The 22,359-nt window shown below is 38.0% G+C and overlaps 1 protein-coding gene across 1 annotated transcript in view; it reads right to left on the bottom strand.

Annotated features, from left to right (window-relative positions):
• Positions 1-1,275: 1,275 nt before the first annotated feature.
• LOC140245495 (protein TAMALIN-like) overlaps positions 1,276-22,359 on the bottom strand; it is a 31,029-nt gene continuing 9,945 nt past the window's right edge. The window contains exons 3-6 of the mRNA XM_072325064.1: positions 13,006-13,160; positions 6,930-7,023; positions 2,068-2,134; positions 1,276-1,533 (exon numbers count right to left, since the gene is read on the bottom strand). Coding sequence (XP_072181165.1) covers positions 1,276-1,533; positions 2,068-2,134; positions 6,930-7,023; positions 13,006-13,160 — 574 coding nt within the window. The remainder of the gene's footprint in view (positions 1,534-2,067; positions 2,135-6,929; positions 7,024-13,005; positions 13,161-22,359) is intronic.

Raw genomic sequence — 22,359 nt, 5'->3', positions numbered from 1 at the left:
CACGGGAAACTTCCCATGATTTTGTGATTCCTTCGTCAGCTCGGTGATTTAGCATGACCTGGCATGGGCGTCACTCACGTTTGGCCTACGAGTCTACTCACTAACCTCAATATTGATATTTCTGAAGTTCCTGAACCATTATAACCTTGCGGCTTTTATCATTCACTCAGGAGAGACAAAAGAAAATAAGAATCAGTCTGCTTAAGTACTCTTCACTCTCCTTGTTGAAATAATCAACAGTCGTGGTAGACAACGATTGACGTTAAGCATACAAGTCGCCTACTCATTGATGATAATTATGTCTTTTTTTCTCTCATCTCCTACTTAGTCTTTGAATGGCCACTTCAGAATTCGATGATTATATTTGTTGAACATTGCATGATAGGAACTGATCTTATTTCCTGGTACTTAAAATTCACCATCCACCATCAATGAAACACATTACATTCATGTAAAGCGGTTGGTCGAGGCAGGTCTAAATTATGACCTCTTCTTTTTTCTTTCTTTTGAAAGCTGGCTTCACACTGACCCAAAATGGATACAAATGGCCAAACCAAGGCGGAATTTCCATTTTTTTGTTTCTGAACTGAGTTGTGATTAATTGTATTTAAAGTTTTAGGAGCATTGCTGCTCAAAAGTGACTGGGAAAGATGCTCTGAGACTGGCCATTTATAATGATCACGTCACCGTGACAAAATAATGACAAACTTGAGCTTTTCGATCTCAATGTACGCTCTATGGTACGATGTAATTGCGCGTTGCCTTCCAATCTGGCAGCTTCTTGTTTCCTTCGTGTTGTCTTCGTGAGGCTACAAATACGAATGCAGCTGATCATTTCGTTGCTGTTGCATCAACCCTCTCTCCATTTAGTTGAGAATTAACTATCTGCTTCAAAGGCGTTAGAGCTTTTGTCACTTTAGCTAGCTGTATGGCAGATTTATGTATGAGTTTGTCATATTCTGCGTTGAATAGGACTTAGGCCTACATTGAGTGTTTCTTTTTAATTGTAGTGCCTTAGGATGGAATGCAAATTGTCCTCACAAACATTCGCGGTCTTTAGTGCCGTAATTTCAAGCGCTCGTGTGACTTAACTCTACTTGCTCTTTCATGTTGACATTTTCCTTTCATTTACACTGATGAAAATACAGGAAGTAGGGGCCTACGGAGATTCGATTCACATGCGAGGAACTCTCAAGATAGGCAGTGATGGGTGTTCTGCATTATTGTCTTTCGAAGCGAAGAAAAGTCTCAAATGTCAGCTAGAGTGACAATGCGTCACACGTCCAGAACAGCGATTTGTTCTAGACTTTCATTCCCAGGAATTTGTGATAGAGTGAATCCGCCCGAACTGATAGAGCTCAAAGACTGAGACTTGCTGCTGAGATGTGATGATCCAGGTGAAGAGTAGAAACCACTGTCATCAGAGGCTAGCGATGTCATACTGTTAAGCTCGTATCGCGCCAGACCGAGCATCACTCGTTTTTCTTGCGCCTGGAGGGCCCTATAAGCGAGCTTCTTATCATAGAGCATCCTCTGTGGATAAACAGAACGTAAAGGAATTTAACAATTTTTAACGCCCAGTTTTAGACATGAAATTAGTGGCAAGCAAAAATGCAAATTTCAAATCATTCATAACGCCATATGGATGTCAAATTCATAACGCCATATGGATGTCAAATTCATAACTATACTATTTTTTCACCAACTTTATTTAAGAAGGAGATACATAATTCATTTCGTAATGGGAGTACCGTGTAATGCCTTGACTTATACGAGATATGCTGTAAAACAAACACGTTTTGATGAACAGAATCACCCAGTCGTGATTATTCTGTTATATCTTTGAAAATCCTGATGATTGGTAACATGTTATGAAAAAGACAAATATAAAGTGATTCCATGCCGTATATGGGAATTAACTCATGGATATGGAACTTTAAAAAATAGTGTTGTCTATACTCGTTTGACTGAAGAAAGAAAATCTGATGTAAATTCTTCAGTCCTTCTTTTCATGGGAGCGACTTGTGACAAAAGTATAGGATGTAAAGATTGCATTGCATGACTTACCTTTAATTTGACAAGCTTTTTGTTTTGTTCCACTTTCTTTACACAGTCCTCAAATAGGAGCACCAGTCTGTGGAGAAAACAAAGTAAAACACTACGTAAACACTGGCAACATTTTTTTGAGAATATTGTATAAACTGCCTGTCTACTATGATAATATACACTTCTTGACATGAATCGTCACGTGTGAGGTTTACTTGAGATTATGAGGGTTGAAAATTGGCTGTCATGATGGCACAAGAGAACAAACACTTCACTTTCCTGTTAATACAATCATAAACAACCTTCATTAAGTGTAACATTTAAGACGAAGACAAATCCGACCTTGTTGTATTGACAATTACATACTAACATTTACTACTTTTCATGTTCGCTCAACCCTCGACTATTGTTGGCAACAAAAGTGACCGCTGGAAACAATGGGATTTGCCAAGTTTGTCACACTCCTCCTGCTGGTTGTACTGTGCAGATATAATGTAGGCCTACATACATGCAAGCCCCCTGAGCCTGTCTTCATCGTGTTGCACACATGCTACACTGTTCCGCCGTAAAAAAAAAAAAAAAAAGAAATTAAATAAAAATAAATAAATAAATAAACAAAATAAAAAAATAATATATAAACAAATAAATAAATAAAATGAATGAAATAAAAATGAAATATGATATTTGCGATTGAAAGCCAAAATAGTAATAGCATAATATTGCATATTTGCATAATGCTATACACAATAAATGAACAGATAAAGGAGGGGCGATTAATATGAATTGGGAGGACGAATAGGGGGAGTCGGGAACACAAACAGACAAAACTTAGAAGTTTATCGTCACTAATCGAGGACCAGAAACAAGTTGCAGTTGCACCGTACATGAAATAATGAAGCGAACAAAAAGCAACGAAAACAAACTAACACACACTCATAACGTGATTTTCAAGCGCAAAATCTATGACTTACAACTCGATAGCTGTTAATGCAACGTCTCTCGCAATATCAGAATGAAGTAAGAGCTCAAGGACTGTATACAGCCATGAAGGAATATGGATGATGCTCGATCTAACTCTGATAAGCTAATTATCACTCACATCATTCTAATAAACCGCAAGAATTTTGTTTTTCATGGGTTTATGAGTCAATAACGCAGAAACAAGTCCTTTCGACCTTCCCATGCTGTTCATATTCCAAGAGTTCATCAACTTCAATGATTCTAGGCTACCTTGAGTAGGATCTTTCAGGCAAGGGTCATACCCTTGGTAGGAATTATCACACGGAAACATGTTAGTCTGCTGTGACGCACTGCATGTTCTTCGAATATGATCTCTAGTTTCCAGATCACTACACGCATAAAACAAAAACATTTTTGAAGAAATATAGGCAAATTACAAACACTCAGACTACCTAAGTGGACAAGTAAGAGAGAAGATATATATATATATATATATATATATATATATATATATATATATATACCTTCGTATAAAATTCAAATCCTTGACATCCGAGATTTGGCAAAATTCTTGTCGCAAATTGGTATATCTCAGACACTTGTTAGGTCAATGATTTTCAGAAGGCTTAAGATAGCAGACTACGACATTGTGATGTGTAAACTAATGTCTGGTACTCGCTGATCACTGTTTATTCCGTCCTGCCTCAGGAAGGATGGTTCGAAAGAGATATAATCAACGTTGAATATTAAAGAAAAAAAATAAATCATGCTAAATGTCGCACCAAGGGCAAACTAACATCAATGCTGAGACCGGGAAGGTTAAAACGAACAACCCCCCCCCCCCCCCCCATATAGAATATCAAAAAGAAGTTATTGTCATTAAGATTTTCGATGGTAGAACAGAGAATTATAAAAACAGAACCGTAGAAGTACCATTAAGAGGATAATATCTAAGAAATATCATCGCATTACAGTACTATTAGTCGCAAACCACACATGCAAATTAGGCATGTACAACTCTCTCTTCTATTGGTTTTTACACGTCATAGAGTCGTGTGTTTATTCGTTAACACATCGAATACGACACATTCCCTATTAAGAGCAAGCGTACTAGGTTATTGCAACGTGGCCACATTCACCTCGCCATAAATGACTGTACACCTAGCTTTCTTGTTTAGTATTCAATTCATCTAAACTTCTATCGTATTGTTTGATCGATGCCATTCTCATTTATCAAACACGATTTCAACATAGAGCACAACCGCACTGAAACTCTGACAAGTCTTCAAGAAAACTAAATGAATGATAAAAAAAAAAAAATAATCATTTTTGCTCAATCCGCTAATCCTTCCTTACTTTCATACAATACCTATCCCTTTTTGTTCATGGTTGTCGGAACCAGAATCTTGTGAATAGCGTATAAATTACCACACAATTCAGAATAACCGTAGATTCCTTACGCATGTGAAATATTAATGTGGGGGCGCCGTGGCATAGTGGATAAGACTCCCGACTCCCGATCGGAGGACCCGAGTTCAAATCCTGCCCAGCGCTTACGTCCTTGGACAAGATGTTTTACCCACCATGTCCCTCTCGACCCAGGTGTATAAATGGGTACCTGGCAACGCTGGGGTAATAATAATGGCAGGGCCCTCTGGTAGAACAGTGGCAACACTGAAGAGGCTACCCTGGGTAAATAAGACCGTATAATAATACGGTCTTATTATAGAATAAATGTTATTTCATGCAAAACAAGGAAACTTGAATACTTCGCGTGCAGGAACATACGCTGAGAGCAATCGTCTCATTGTATAGAATGTTTGTACCGAACGAAAAGACAAAGTGCTTGCCACAGGCCAAACACCATTTTGGTCTGTAGCCTTTTGTGTACTTCCGCTCATCTATTAATCGACTTTAAATTACTTTTATGAACACGGGATATTGTGTAAAATTAAGAATTGAACAGGGTGTCTGGTAAGTATGAAATTGAGATGATTTGTTTGGTCCATGAAATGTTCACTCTAAATATTTTTCTTTTCAAGACCCTATCGGGGTTAATGTTATGAAGATTAAGCACTTATTCCTGAACAACGTCACCAAAAATTGCTGTTTCCAATTACCTTTTTTTGTTGGTACAATGTAAAGAAGTGTTGTCAGAAGATAATTTTCTATTCTTCCTAAGATATCATAAACTATTCTAGATAACAAAACAATAACAAACAAAAGAGTTAAAACAAATAAAAACACAAGCATTTGAAAACAAAGAGAAACAACGTTTAACTTCTATTGGTGCTAATGAATTGTACTGTCTATAAGTGTTCGGTGAGGGATTCTGTATATCTGGTATATGATGTCTGCCTTTTTTTTTGGTATCTTTTAGGCGCTCGGAATATGTTGGGTTTTCCAGGTGCTAATCGGCTGATTTCCGAGTAGGACAAGAGTGTGTATTTGGATAATCGTTTAATGCATTTCAAAATGAAGACAAAAGTCGACAATGAGTACACAACCCGAATCAATTAAACATTTGGAACTTTAATATTCTCTTACTTAGATCGATTTTTTTTTTACTTTTGCCATAGTGTTCACAGAATTTGTCTCTATTACCTGAAGTCAATATAAACTTGACATTGAATTGCACTTCATCATTTTAGTGGCGCAGATTCAAACGTTACAAAATTATGTATAGAGGTGAGAGAATATAAAAATGGTGGCAGTGTGTGCAAAACGTTCCCGTTGGACCTGTGTGGAGTGAGATAGCACTGTCATAGGTGCATCCCTTTGTTGTGGAGATATTGCAGTGCACCTGGCTTACCAACGGCGGTTGTTATGTGGGAACAGACGAACGTTTCCTGCGTCCAATTACGCACGAGACAAGGGATAATGTCAGTAATAAACGTGTTGAAATAAATGACTCTTCAAATGTCTCGAAGCAAGGATATGCTTCAGTGAATACGCTAATTTACTGATAAATTCAGTAGTTTTCCTCAAGCAATGTCAAGGATCTACAGTAGTAACCACCTATCCCATCAACCTGCATTATTATGCACAGTGCATGTCAATACTCGGAGTGTTATTTGCATACAAATTAAAACTGTTGCTATCTCATGTTAGCCTCGGTCAAGCGTTCGGGTAAATCAGGAAAAGAGGCATGCATAAATTTTGAACATGTTAGTAAATAAACTGCATGTTCGTAGGTTTCTTTTCGCGCTTTCAATGGCAGGCCTACGTGCAATATATACATCATTGTTTAAAGCCACTGTTTACCATTTGCAGATGAAAAAACACAGCTTTAGTGCGTCGAAATAGTTCTAAGATGTGAGTTATTGATAGAAACAGCCAATGTGAAAATGTATCATCAATGTGAAGTATTGTAAAATATACAAAATTGTGAACAATAGTTTTATCAAAAAATTAATTGTTTCAAAGTAAACCGTCTACAGTTATGGTTTATTGATAAAATTAATGATATCTAGTTATATGTGTAGCTTTATTGCGATTTTTTATGGTAGGATGTTTTGTAATACAACTGAACTAGACATAGACACCAAATGTGAAATCTCGATTTTTTTTTATCACTGCGGCAGTTGGTAAACAGTGGCGTTAAGAAACGATTCTTCAATTTTGATATCTTGACAGTTTTGGTTTGTGTGTAACGGAAACATAATATTTCATACGAAAATCAACCCCTCGTATTCCCAGTTCCTGGGGAAGAGGGAGAGGTTTGACGACAGGAACTAATGTGCGATAATAAAACATGTTCTCATTGTTAGTCTCCTGTACATTTGTTACATTGCATGCCTGATCTGTCTAATTTGTCCGTGCAACGAATGCCTGCCCCTCTCACTTTTACCTCCCGTATCCGTGAAAATGAAACACATGTACACCTATAGGAAGAAGCTGTAATGAAGATATGCGTAACTTACCTGAGTGAATTAGGAGATACAGTGATAAGATGGACGATGGTTTCATGTGACGCATGTTCCACACATATTCCATTTACAGACAAGATGATATCTCCTGAGAGCAAAAGAAAGCAAACCAAACTATCAAAATAAGTAACATTCTCTCACAAACTGGTTAGTCACTAACTGCAGGAAAATGTTTTCTTTGCTATTAAGACTTCGGTATTCTTCCCTTGGCAGTCTGTCGCTGTTTGCACTATCGCACGTTCCACATAGTTTTACAAATCATGCATGCTACCAAGTTTTCATTGACTATTGGTTTAAGATTTTGTTGACGTATGATTACATTGGTCTCAAATATTAGAGGAGGTTAACTTAAAATGAATCAAAATATTTGTTATAGCTCGTCATAATGAAGGAATTAATTGCTGGAAATCTTCAAGTTACTGATAAATAGTGAAAGAAAAATCAAGAAATTCGACGAATACGCAGAGCGTAGCGACCTCATAAACTCGGTCACATTCTATTTTTTTTTTTTTTTTTAGTCTTACACAGAAATTGGCCCTCATTTGATCTAAAACAAAACAAAACAAACGTTCGTGTGTGTAATCAATATACACTGAAGTTGTTTCTTTCACATCTATTTTATTCTGATTTTTTTTGAATCCTTTACTTTGTGAACGCTTTACGTGTGGATGCAAAATAAAAAACAACAATACTGTGATATTCTTGATATGTAAAAAAAAACAACAACAAAGCACGATACACCGCGAATTTAGGCCTATTTGGTTTGTTTGCATGTAGCATTTTGGATAAGTCTAATCGTGCATATGAACAGGGTACTTGTTCATGCGTCTTCCAGTAATGGGGCAAAGCAATCGGGAATATGATCCGACTTTTGGCAAACTAGGTTATGAAAAGCTGTGTTCCTAACAATGCGTTTCCTATGATCACATCAACCTCAATTAGTTCCATACGAGCTGTCTGGTGAGAATGTAGACGGCACACGATCCGATTGTACTTCATTATGTCTTACAGCATTATGCTACCATAAAATATAATAAATCAAGTATTTGACGGCTAACTTAAAAGTCATTACATTGCCTCTCCCCATCGCCCCCCCCCCCGAAAACAAACAAACATACAAATTGCTGTTCGCATAATTTTTGTATCATATCACTACAAGCAGTTTGAACTAAACTCCAGTGTGCGTGAACAAGTGAAACTTGAAATTAAGATGAGGATGAGAGAAATTCCTCGAGACAGAACGGAGAAGAGGAGAATCTTAATAATTGTGAGAATAAGCAACACAAATAATATGTGACATAAAGGTAGAGGCATGAAATGTGATCATGATGTCCTTATCGTTGCGTGAGAACTTCTTATTCATATCAGTCACAAAAAGTTGAATGTATGGGTGTGATATTGACTGGTAACTGTATCAATGGCTATGAAATCGGCAAGAGTTGGTAAAGACTTCCGACATGTAAAAGTTTAAAGATTATAATGGAATACCAGCAATCAGCACATCGTATTATTTTATGACGTTCAGGATCATAAAGGATGGAAGAGTATTTTGCAGGAAATAGCTGTGCACTGCATAACGTCACATCAATCGACAATATTACACTATATTTCCAGCGACTGGTGTTTCCTTCATTGAAATTTTGATTCAAGGCACCTGCTGTTCTTCACATCTCAAATATACCTGACCCGCCAAAGACAGGCCTGTCACGATTTGTTTCCTTCACCCATTATATTACCTTTTCCATGCCTGACTTTCATATACTACCGACATGACTAAGCTTTTTAATTCTGAGAGGCCACTTTGTTTTCTACGCCAAAGACAGTATGACCCGAAATAGAAAAAATAGAAAGATGATGAGAAGGAAAGTGATATGCCCTAGTCGTTAATGCAGACCAGTTGCATCAGCATGGTGCGGAAATTGGATGAGTGGTTCTTCTTTTCTCTGCTTTGTCAGTTCGAACAAAGAAGTTGAAGACAGACTTCGTTTGAACAGTCATTTTGCATGCAAAGACGTTGTTCTATTTAGGACCGCCCAGAATTCCCCAGTGAGACGCTTGGGATCAGCCTGCTGGAAAAAGGAAGTTAGCATCATAGTTGACGAGCCAGCGCAGCTTCCTTAAAGGACAAGTTCACCTTCATAAACATAAGAATTGAGAGAATGTAGCAATATTAATAGAACACATCATTGAAAGTTTGAGGAAAATCAGACAATCCGTTCAAAAATTATTAATTTTTGAAGTTTTTGTGTAATCACCGCTGGATGAGAAAACTACTGCAGCGTATGATGTCATATGAGTACAACAATATAAGGAAAATATAAAGAGAATTTCACAAAATTTCATCTTTTGAAAAAAGTACACATTCCCTTGGCTCGTTACTGACATATGTTATGGGTAATATTATTCCCCCTGCCTTTGGAAAGAGGCAAGTCAAGTGCTCTTTTATTATGCGACAAAAATGAAAACAATGAATTTTCTTTACATTTTCTTTATACTGTTGTACACATATGACATTACAAGCTGTAGTAGTCTCCTCATCCAGCAGTTCCAACGCAACAATTTAAAAAATTCATAACCTTTGCATCGATTGTCTAATTTTCCCCAAACTTTACTGATGTGTTCTACTTATATTGCTGCATTCTCTCAATCCTTATGTTTATGAAGGTGAACTTGTCCTTTAAAGTACACGAACTGCTACATTTAATGTAGAATCCCACTGAGGTATTCGTATTATACGAATAAAGCTAGAAAAACAAATGCAAAAGATTAAGAGAAATGATAGCAAAATTAGAAGAATAATTCGAAAGTCCGTCATACAAAATGACAATTATAGAATAATCTCTCTCAAAGTTTGCTATACTTTTCTTGTGCTTTCTTCTTCTTCTTTTTTTCTTTTTTTTTTTTTGACCGGGAATAGCAGGTACTATACCTTTTCTAGGATATCTTATTTTCTTTTTGACTCTGCCAATTACCCATGAAGAATACAATGTCAGTGCTCATCCTATATCAAATACCATCATTTACTTGAATGATGTCTATTTTCAGAAAACTATTAGTTATTATTCACAATAACAATGAATTTCAGAACAGTAATGCCAAAGTCACATGACTCCGATGTGACTGTCTTCGCAATTTTGCTCTACCTGATGTGTGCAGCTCTAATTTAATCAACAATATTAAAAAAATAACCTAGGAAGAAGTTTTCGATAAGAGAAAGAGAGATTGAGAGAGAGAGAGATGGGGATTGGACTTCTAAAATATCCAGCTCGGGAATCAATAAGTGATAGAACCGCGCACGAGGACACACTGTTTAGATCAACTGTAATGCACTAATAGACTAGAGAGGAGCTTTAAGATCCCATAAGCATGACAATGTACGTCAGGTTATTTTGAGAATACTTTAAAGGAGACCTCATGGGTGGTTTTCAGACTTTTACATTTGAACTATGAATTGGTTATACTGGGTACAGAGTTTCACAATTTATAGTGATCGGGATAAGGAATCAGAATGCTTGCAAAATTTATAATAAATAACAATGAACATGACATAGAAGCCTCACTATAGGCATGCAAGACTGGGGGCTCTATGAAGCAGGAAAAAGAAGAAAGCCTGCATGAATTTTACACAGGTGAACTTGTTAAGTAAGTTGTATTGTGATGGAATTGTAATTTGTTTTGGATTTTTCAGAGTATTGGTTTCTCCGATCTAGGACTACAACAAATCCCACAAATCCATACATGGCGCTGTTGATTTATGTACGAAATGATGTAAAATTATGAAAATCGTCTGAAATGGGGAAAGATGCGCACATTTAAGATTTAATGAAAGAGGGATAGAAGCAGAACTGAAAGAGTAGTTCAAGTGCTACTTCATGTAATATGGTGTCTTGAAGGTTTGATGTAGTAGTAGAAGGAAATGAAAGAGAACAATGAGTGAAGGAAGACGTCCTTTTAGTTGTTAATTGCTCAGAATTCATTTCCAAGTGAAACATACGTGAAGTAAGAGAGACAGAGTAATCAATTAGACGATGATCAGCTGATGATGAGTGCAGTTCCTTTGATATTACGGGTGGCCTGCGACGCCTGTCCTCCTGAAAGAATCACTAAGCTCCCCTCTGTCATTTTCAATAGTCTTCTTCAGGACTTTTAACACATGGTACAACCGCAAATCTTCAACATTCAGAACACACCGCGGAAAGCATCGTCATACTATTTTTGGAGCATGGCTGCTGGCGCTCAATTACATTCCACAAAGCGTCTGCGTTTTGCCACTCTAAAGCCCTGTTTTAACAGACCCTGACAACGTCGGGACAACGTCCGGAGAACAAAATTCCTTTCTAATCGGGCGATAAAACCGCAGGAGAGAGCGAGGAGTACCGTTTTAACAGACACACACCGAAAACCTTCTCTGGGTAGGTTTCCATAACAACCTACCCGTTCATGCGTGAAGGGGGTGTGGTTCAATACAATCCAATCCACGCATGTGATCGGCAAACCGTGTATCATTCTGTTTGGACTATTGCGCATGCGTGTTGAGTATGTCAAAGGAATGTTACCGCATGAGGTTTTAACAAAAGGACTGTAATGTTGGGGTAATGTCGAGGTAGTTACCCTTACCAAGGTAAAATTTGGCAAAAGTTACCAAGACAAAATATAACGTCCGACTGGGTGAAGCAAGGGGACACATCATTACAGATAGCCAACATAGACGAGGTAGATTAAATCAATAAATAAACAACAGAAGTATATGTGCCTTCCTTACATAAATGTAAGATTTTCAAGAAAAACTGTTTGATTTTCACCTCAGTTTGCTTGGTTGTGGTAACCCTGCGAAGTTTCAAGCGTACTGAACACAGTCCCGGGCGTAATTTTTTGTACAGTGCGCTTGTAGCAATTTTACGCAGGGTGACGATATTAGGGCCCCTGACGAGGCGCGGGTACCTCACTATACATGGTGTGGTGTGTGACATATACACACACATACACTTAAACCTGACATACTAGTAAACCCGAAGGATAATTCAACTTGGGGATAAATGCGATAATAGGTACAAAGAAACGGGAGGGTGATAGGTAACTGAAACTTATTTGTATATGCATGCATATATAATTATTAATATAACACTAATTTGCAGCATACCTCGTATCATAGGGTAGGTTATTTCACATGAAGTCGAATGACATCCAATTTCATGTGTAAACAGATAACATCGTGCTGTAATGTATCATAATTTATCTCGTCACCATAAGACTTTTGACACTCATATTATCACGTCTTGTGCTGTTACTGATATTTCACAATCACTCATTAGGAGTAACTCAGCGCCATAACAATGACGCAAATTTTACAGTCTTGCTGTTGTAAGCTATGAACAACTCAGTCTCTCTCAAATTCTACATAATCCTTAATAATTTCTGAACAGATGACGAGTGAGGACTCAATCAAGTAGGTCTATATAACAGCCAGTATTACCGGATGACACTATGCTCAATCCTATAGAGCCGTCTAAATCCATTATCCTTGTCTCACTCTTTCTGTGGTTACCACGTTATGACACAGCCTGACTTTTCGTCCTGCATTGCTATAGGAATAGTGATGCAGATTTATTAAAGTACCTACTCTGAATCATGTATTTATTAAAACTGTATTGTTACAAACACTATTCTAAATTCTTCACTTTTCTTGCAGGTATCTTATCGCTAGATGTTCGTTTTGACTTATCATTCTTCCCATTTTAGTTGGTGTTTAATTGATTGAATTCGAAATGTAGATTTTGAAAGTCCGTATAAATGACAGACATTTTAATAGGTGATCATGATCAACTACAGTTCATATCGATCGTTCGTCATTATCCATATTTTTCTCACCACCATAGTGTTACTCCTCTTGTCTTTTCAGTCATGTGACAGCAACACGAGTAAAATGCGGTGATTCATGTAGTTATATTGCAGGAGTTGTGTTTATAAATCAAAGAATTAGGAAAGGTGTGTTGACATTGTTACGCAGGAAAGGCAATAAGTGGGGTCGAACGCATGGTAAAAAAAAAACTGAGAGTAAGATAGAGATCACCTGGTCTCATCCCAGCCAGATACGCAGGGCCATCTACTTGAACATCGCAGACGTAGGTGCACAATTCCACTTCGTTCCGCCCCTTGTGGTGGATGGCATATGTTTGGAGCTCAAACCCAAAAGTACCGGCCTGCTTTTCGACGATAATTGTTCTCCTGCAGCGAGAATAATCATAAAACCATATCATGACTGAGAATAATAATGACAAAAAGAATATTACACACATGTATTTCATCACTGGAGGACTCCCCTGAGGAAGGAAATATCTCAATATGTTTTAGCCATCAGGAATTATAAGATCTTTTGCACGTCTTTTACTTGTGTCGACAAAAAGACTGAATGTATAGAGAGTGACTGAATAGAATACAATGAAATGCAACATTGAGTATACACAGCTTATTGTTTAGACTTGTAAAGGAGGTCCTTGTTCAGACTGAGAGCCACATAACACATAGGCCAGTAAGAGTAGTGGAGTAGATCGACGGCAGGTTAGGGTGGCAGAGAAAATCAAATACGCGAGGACCAGACAAAAAGGTGGAAATGCAGGAAGGAAACCAGCAGAGTATTAAAGAAAAAAAAAACAAAGAGGAAGAGGGCGAAAGGTAATGATAGGGTAACATTCACGCTTTTGCAGTTTGTTTGGTGCTGATTTTATCGCTGAGATGATGTGGATTAAGTAATGAGAATACATCTTCAGTATCGATAGAGGACTGCCTGACTGTCAGCCTGTATATCAGTACCCTTTCCATCTGGGTATACTATCAAATTCTCCACCTACCGACAGGTAACCGGACCGAGTAGGGGCTCACTGTTAATTATGAGCGTAACACATCGAGTAAATCGCTTAATTAACGAAAAAAAAAAAAATGCGTCGAAAATACATGCTCTCGTTTGTCCATTAACTTAGACTGATGGCACCAGTGGCGTAACTACAGGGGGGGGGGATGCCCCCCCCCCCAATCCGCTGGTTTAAAAAATCAAAACAAAATGGTAATTCAAGTGTTAGTAAACTGCTTTTGAAATCGACATGAAAGGGTGATCAAGAAATAAGACATTTTTCTAAGATTTCTTTTAACCATAATTAAAGGGGATGGCTAGTAACTGATCAGTGGGAATCAGTGGGAATGCTGAAGGATGATTGTTCCAATCCTTGTGGGATTTATTTAAGAGTACACTATATATCTATTCTTGTGTGAAAACTATTTGCTTCAGAATGGTCTCATATTCAAGTAATGTGCAGTTTAATGTTTTTAGGTAAGCGTCCCTGGTCAGTGACGGGGCATTAATCTGCACATTACTTGAATATGAGACCGTTCTGAAGCAAATAATTTTCACACAACAGTAGATATATAATGTACTCTTAAATAAATCCACAAGGATTGGAACAATCATCCCTCAGCATTCCCACTGATTCCCACTGATCGGTTACTAGCCATCCCCTTTAAAGAGGTATATAGTGTGAAACATTACAAAAGATTGTGATTCAGCGTGATTCCTGGTTGGCATTCTGAATATAAGCAGGATGTGCGCAGTGTACTCAGAACATCCGAGCGGCAAAAAGAGTCGCTGCAATGTGGAATGCATCACATTCCGTTATGTATTGTAGACTGACAGCGCACGCACACACGCGCACACACACAATCATACACACGCACCCCTCAAAATTACTTTTCCACGAGGAGCCCCCCCCCCCCCCCCCCCCCCCCCACCAAATGTCTTGACCCACGGTACGCCACTGGATGCCACGGCAATCGTGCACGATGGACGGTTTCTGTAATTTCAATGAATCAGGCCCCAGCCCTTCGCACTACTTCATGTACAATGTAGGATAAAAAATGATAAGGTTAGTACTGTATGGTAGCTCTGAATGAAGAATGAGAAATCAAAGTGAGAAAAAAGGTCTGTTTCTAGGTCGGTAAGTAGTACATAATAGTGCTGACAACTCTGTAATGATAAACTTGTTTATACACTGACAATAATTCACGCATATCGCTCGATTTGAATGTTATATTGCTCTTTTATGATGTATACAGCATTCTCTCATGTTGAGGTACCTACGGATTGTGATAGAACTGGTTCTTCTTCAAAGCCTGATGCGCTTATTGTTAATCAACAATATTGTTTGTTTTCAGTCATCTTCTAGGACAAGAAAATGGACACGAAATGGGTCAGAGCTGAGTAGACAACTGGACGAAACTGGTAAGTTCATCAGCTTTCAGGGGTCAACGTTTAAAAAGTCGGCCTTCAGTCACAAGATTATCAATTGGCTGTTTGAAACAGAGATGTGTGATGTACTTTAAAATCTACAGTGGCAGAACGCTTGCGGCGATTCTTCGTAGGCCTATTTACCCTTAAACCATGACTTTGAAAATAGGAAAATGAAATCACGTGTCAAAAGATACGCTCAACCTATATCAGAATGTGTACTTGTATGGATATCTTCTAGCATCACCGTGTTCGTATAAGTATTGAATGATCACTTTAGAGTGCCATCGATTTAAAATATCCACGTCTGACTTGTATGGCACCAACTGCCACTTCGATTTGTGTTTTGCACCTCGCAATCTCTGAACGTTTCGCCCCAAACCGGATAGATTTCTTTCATGATTAAATATCCAAAGTTTTTCATTCACTTTCACTTCAGTTTGTAATCATCATTTTACATTTCTGTCTTCATGAATGTTAGATACGGGGTGACACGTTGCAGTTTATTTTGTACATTGTCTACATAGTTACATGATGATCCCATGTCCCACTGGCGTAATAGGCATGTACTAATAACCATTCATCGCAATGCTTGGTACCTTTTGTTTCATCCAGCAAGTCGTTACTACAAATCTGACATATATTTCCTACATGCTACCAGTCTAAAATCTAGTATGTTTCTGAAGCTTACTAAATAGTAAGGTGTATGTATTTGCTTACAGGACATAACCTGTACTTAAATGCCATACTGGTGTATCATTGTTGGTAAAAATGGTTCCAAGTTCTTTATTCAACAAGACGGTGAAGGTGCAGAACAAGACTTTGGGTCACGGTGGTTTTGTTGTATATGCCAACGAGCGCCTCGGAAGTTTACTTACTGATACATGATTATATTTTTGCATGGTTGGCAATGATCGCCATGTCACACGTTAAGCCCCAATATGAAAAAAAGAATAATGTACTTAACAATTTTGCATTTTTATTCAAAAGCCTAATGCACAATAAACATTGACAAGTAGACATCACAGCCCTTGAGGCAATTCGTTCCTCGACAGAAAAGCCCGAAGTCGGAAGGTGCTTAGGAAATAACATGTCTTGTGTTATTTTCAGGGGTTGATTGAAAATGTGTCAAATATTCACTGTAGTACCAGTCATTTCCAGGTGCTCTAAAATTCCACAAAGTTTATAGGACAAAACAAATTGTAGAAAAATAGTAGTACAAATTAGCGTGTAAATGAAATATATTCTCAAAGTGAGGACGTGTCCAGCAGTGAGAATGGAAAATGGTTCAGTTCAGCTCATTTTGATTTTCTCCATCGCAACATCAACTACATACATATTATGCACAGTGTACGTGAAAGTAAAGAATTCCAACATAAGTAATCAACAAAAAGGAGGTATACATTATACTTTAGAAGGGGCTCATACAAACAAGCATTATAGTGATAAATTAATCAGAGGATGGATGTGGGGACCCATACCCAAGCGAAGCTTGTAGATTGTGGGCTGCCCAGCTGTAATATACAATGTACTTACGAAAAAAAGAAAATATTCGTGATCACCAAACCCAATTCATATTTCTTGAACAGTTGACCAGATTAAAATGAATACATACATAAGTTTATATTTTCATATATATTCATAGGGCTGATACACTAAATGCAAAGCAAAGATCCAGCACAGACGAGACTGACAGCACAAACAAGCAAGATGCAAGACAAGTACATGAGCTAAGACACACCAAAGCAAGCTTGGTGACGTATTCCAATACGATAAATACTTCATAATTCAATTCAAATCGACCTACAAAGATCAATGAAAGTTGCGTTTAAAAATTTCAGCTTTTTCAGCTTTTCTGGTTGCCATATGTCAATTTTCGCTTCGGCAAAATAAAGGCTGCTCACACAATTTCTACTGCTATATGTGCCATTGTCTCTTCATATTTCAACTTCCCCTCCCCCTCCCGTCTGTCTGTGTGTCTCTCCCACCTGTCTGTGTGCCTCTCCCTCCCCCCCCCCCCCTCTCTCTCTCTCTCTGTCTCTGTGTCTCTGTGTTACACTATCTCGTTTGCCAGACCAAAAACGAGAAACCATCATAATAGGAAGGGATGTTTTCCTCCCTCAGGAAATGCTGCTGCCATCTTACTCCTCGAGTATCTGGCCACACCCTTAATTTTTTCGCTTACTGAAAGTAGGTGGGCATGGAAGAACAATCACACACAGTACAAAAGGATAACAGTCCCTTCCCTTTGCAAACTTGGTGGAAATACTAGGTGTTCCGAAAAACATTTCATACTGTTGATCCTTAATAGTTCAAAACTATATATCAGATAACACTGACATTGGTATGGGCAATAGCTTAATAGTGTAGGCCCTACAATTTTGTTGGAGTTGATTTAAAGATGATGGTATAAATCAATTTCATTAAATTCAAGATTTATTTTGAAGTTAGGTTTCAGATTTTGCTCTTTTTTCAACCCTCTGTACAAAATCACTATTTGTACTCAAATGATCAAACATATTTCTTCTGACAACTACGCACCTATCAATTCTGAAGAAAGATGTGATCCCTTTTCAGAATTTCCAAGCGTTTGTGGTTTGTAGTGTTTGATTTTTCTTGTGCTATTTTTTTGTTTGCAATGCACACTCATTAGCCGCACATCTTTTCAGGAGAAAAACAAGTGCAAGGGCTTCGTGTCCTTGTTGAAACTATTTTTGCTGCTCTGCTCTTGTTTCCGATACTTCTCACCTTGTAAGTGTAAAGTCCACTGACCGCAGGATATGGTTCAATAATGAAACGAAAATTGTGTTTTGTTTTGTTTTTTGTTTTTTTCGGTTAGCCTTTGGGTTGACAGGAGGCTAATTAATCTGTTTGATACATCCGTTATGCTGTGTATAATGTGGGTGTCGATCATTTGAAATCAGCTCCTATAACAACGCTAATATTCAAAAGCAAGAAGAAAGTCTCGAACGTAAAATAACTGGTTCACGTCACACAAGATTCCAGTTGTCCATGTTCACAATCTATCCGACAAAATGATACCGGCGATAAACGTGACAGTAATCTATTAAACATTCTCAATGTTTCATATACAATGTTACTATATTCGGGTAAACAACAGCAGCAAATTAACCCTATAAAGAAGATTGCACGTTAACATATAGAGCAAACACACCTAAACAACAATAACAACAACTGGAAAGTAGCTCGAAGTTGAGACACTATGTTTCACTGATATATAAAACAGTACGATGTTAAGAGTGGGGAATGATATGAACTAAAAATCGGTTGCTAGGGAAGATTATCAATTATCTTTCATATGGATTATATCTATTATGCTAGGAAACAATCAACCCAAGGTTTTAGACTTTTAAAGATGCATTGTCCGTTATCTAAGCTTTTGCGAGCCAAGGGTATTGTGTATGAAAAGGAAGTGCCGATAAATGTCTCCCGCATGATGTCATGTAATCTCAGTCGAAATGCGATTCTAATGTCAGAGACTGGGGTAATCTCACACAGTTCCATGTTGTCTGATTGTGTCGGGTGAAAAGGAAGTAGATGGCTTTAGTTCTATTCTCCCAGCTTTCACTCCTTACTCATGACATCCTGTTGGCTCTGGGGGAAATAAGGACAGTTCAGACCATGGGCGTAAATCCCGGGGGGGGGGGGGATGGGGGTATGCATCCCCCCCCCCCCGAAATGGAGGAGGGGGATGGCCCGTACAATCATCTCCCCCCCCCCCCCCAATACATTTGGGGAAAAAATGGAGGAAGCAGAAATGTGATTATATCAATTTTGGCACATTGCATGACGTTCGTACGCCCACCTTCAGAGTGGTATAACAAAGCTGAACAGTATTCTATCTAGTAGAATAATGTATACGTAATTTTCTCAAGCGCTCGCTCGCTTCGCTCGCTCGCGAAGAAAGTAATATCGACATAAGGTATGGTCCAGACGTTGACAACGTCGAATAGTATAGGCCTACATGTAAACATGCTATGACGTGAGCAACTCGGGACCATCTGCAAACGAACAAATAATAACAACAAAAAAAAAAACTATACCGCCATAATTGAACCTCCTCAATTTCCTGAATCATACCTGAAACGATGATGACTCTGATGACTCAGTTAGGATACATCAATGGGCATACACAGGGATGATCTTTCATCAAAGAGTTTGCAGCAGAGTTTTCACTCATAAACTGAAAACTGTCATAAACTAAAAACTGTCAGAACAGAATTAGGGAAGCGATCAATAGCATATTCAGGTGTTGAAATATGGAATAATCTTTCAACTGATTTACGTTATACATCCTCTCGTAAAAAAAAAAAAAAAAGAATTTGTAAAGTCTTCAAGAAGACTTTATTGGAAGAATACACATAATTTGTTTATTTTGTAATCCACAAAGCAAAAACTTCAATTCTAGTAATATAAGTAATGTAAGTACACTTATCAATTTCAAAATGTTAATTTTGTACATAGTGTAAATACACTTGTTTGTAATGTAAATAATTTTCTTGTTGAATGTATTATATTCTTCTGTATTCAAGGGCCAATGTCCACTAGCGTTGCTATTTGTTGGACCCTTTTACCAAATTTGTAAATATTGTATACATGCATCAAATTGCACCATATACTGCTACCGTTAACAAGTGGGACTCTGTCAAGTAGATAAAACACACAAAAAAAACATTCATGAAATTGCACTATTTACGACATCAAAATGCAAAAAGTCCTCACCGTGGGAGGGGTAACACCCCCCTCCCACACCCCCCCCCCCCCGCTCGCTCCGCTCGCTCGGGTTCGGTAGCGTTCATGATATTCAGTGTAAGAATTAATACGTACATTTACAAGAAGTTCATTCAAATGATACCATTTTATAGCCAAATTGTTTAATAATAGTCGACATCAAAATATATTGCTATACCTTAAACAAATGGGACTGTTTCAAGTCGACAAAACGGGCAAAAACATGCATCAAATTGCACCATGTACAACATCAAAGTGCAAAAAGTTCTTACGTTTGGAGGGGACACCCCCTCCCACCCCCCCCCCCCCCCCACCACCTGCTCGCTCCGCTGTATAGCTCTTGCTCGGTCGCGTTCATGATATTTAGTGTAATAATCAATACAAGAAGTTTATTTAAATGATATGATTTTGTTAAATAATAATCAACATCAAAGTTTACTGCTACCTTGAACATGTGGGACTGTTTCAATTCGATAAAACACGCAAAAAAAAGCATCAAACTGCACCATTTACAACATCAAAATGCAAAACCAACAACAACAACAAACAAACAAACAAACAGAAAAATAAAAACAAAAACAAGAAAAAAGTCTTCATATTTTTTTCTGCCACTTCCCTTCCACTTTATATTTCATGCAAAAGAGTGGGGGATGCAAACATTCGATCCCTGAAAAGTGTGTGTGTGTGTGTGGGGGGGGGGGGGGGGGACAACCCCCACCCCCATCCCAAGGCTGCGCCGGTCCGGTTATGGGCTTGTAATCGTGGTGATGGTGACTATCGCCGATCACCCCCCCCCCCCCCCCACTCCTCAGTACGGATTTACGCCGTTGGTTCAGACCCTATAATATATACAATATATAGGCCTATATAGTGACAACAGAATTAAAGTGAAACCAATGGACGTCGCTATTAAAGCCACAGTATTCAATCTTGTTGCCACAGTCTGTGTTCTGCAGGGTTTACTAGTACTCTTGGGTTGTTGTTGTCGTTTTTTGTTATTGTTTGAATTTTGTTTACGAGCTTTTTCAGGGGTCTACCATAGTGAGTTTAACGTTTGGACTATCCAATGCTTTTCCTTGTCAACATATTGCATGGAAAGAAAAACAAACAAAACTAGAAATGTCGCTATGGCGACTTGTATGCCTCACCATAATACATGATTATCCAAACAGGTCTAAAGTTCTTCTTGACAATGTGAGATGACAGTTTCACTTAACTTGCAATGAAAATAAATAAATGAATAAATAAATGACATGTTTGTCACAAATGCGTTGAGTGTTTACTTTCCGTGAACTGGGTTTATTTGAACGGATGGCTAAATTGTTTGAGAGAGCAGATCAAAATACGGGAAAATTGTGACCTTTTAACAGTTACAGTTGACCTTTAACCCCATGGCCAAAATCTTTCCCTACAAAATTATTATGCGGTAATGCATGCATACCTATACCTAGTCATATCCGGAGTATGCATTGAGAAATCATCAATGTACGGAGAAATAGTTTAGTTTTGAACAGTATCAAATAGTGGAAATTTAGCATTTTCACCTGACCTTTGACCCTTGATCTTTGACCTTTGATCCAGAAAGTCACAAAAGATCACTGTCAGACAGTACATGCACAGTCTTGTACTAAGTTTCATGAGGATATACCTTGAGCCATTTCTGAGAAGTATGGAGAAAAAGTGAAATTTTAGCATATTTCACTTGACCTTTGACCTATGACTCCATGACCCACAGCTTTCCCTAGGGAATATTTATCTCGTAATGCATGCATCCACTACATTTCAAGAAAAAAAAACCAGGAGACATTGCATAGGTTTGCATGACATAGTGAAATTTTAAGAATTTGACCTTGACCTTTGACCTTGATCATGTGAAATCAAAAGTTGATGGGTACAATTTCGTCCACTCGTACACACATATGCCAAGTTTCATGAAGATATCTTGACCCATTTCCGAGACATGGAGGAAAAAAAAGTGACATTTTAGTATTTGCACTTGACCTTTCACCCCACGGCCCAAAACTTGCCCTAGAGAATCCTGATCTGGTAATGCATGTATACACTACAGTTTCAGAAAAAAACAACAACAAACGTGACACATTTCATAGCTATGGATGAAACAATGAAATTTTAAGAATTTGATCTGGACCTTTTACCTTAAGCATGTGCAACCAAAAGTTGATAGGCACATCAACTTCGTCCACTCATACACACATTATGCCAAGTTTAATTTGGATACCTCTTACTGTTCTGAAGTTACGCCGTCCACAAATCCGGAGTATGCAATTACGGACTGACGGGCATTAAAAAAAAGATTAAGTAGTCCATACGTTTGCACAATGTGTATCTAGTAAAAATAATTATTCCCCCAATTAATGCATGTATCACACTGATCAT

This window comes from Diadema setosum, chromosome 22 (genome assembly GCF_964275005.1).
Source record: "Diadema setosum chromosome 22, eeDiaSeto1, whole genome shotgun sequence".
In the NCBI taxonomy this organism is placed as follows: domain Eukaryota; kingdom Metazoa; phylum Echinodermata; class Echinoidea; order Diadematoida; family Diadematidae; genus Diadema; species Diadema setosum.
The sequence above is the reverse complement of the archived record's forward strand: the minus strand, read 5'-3'. Positions and strand labels throughout refer to the sequence as shown.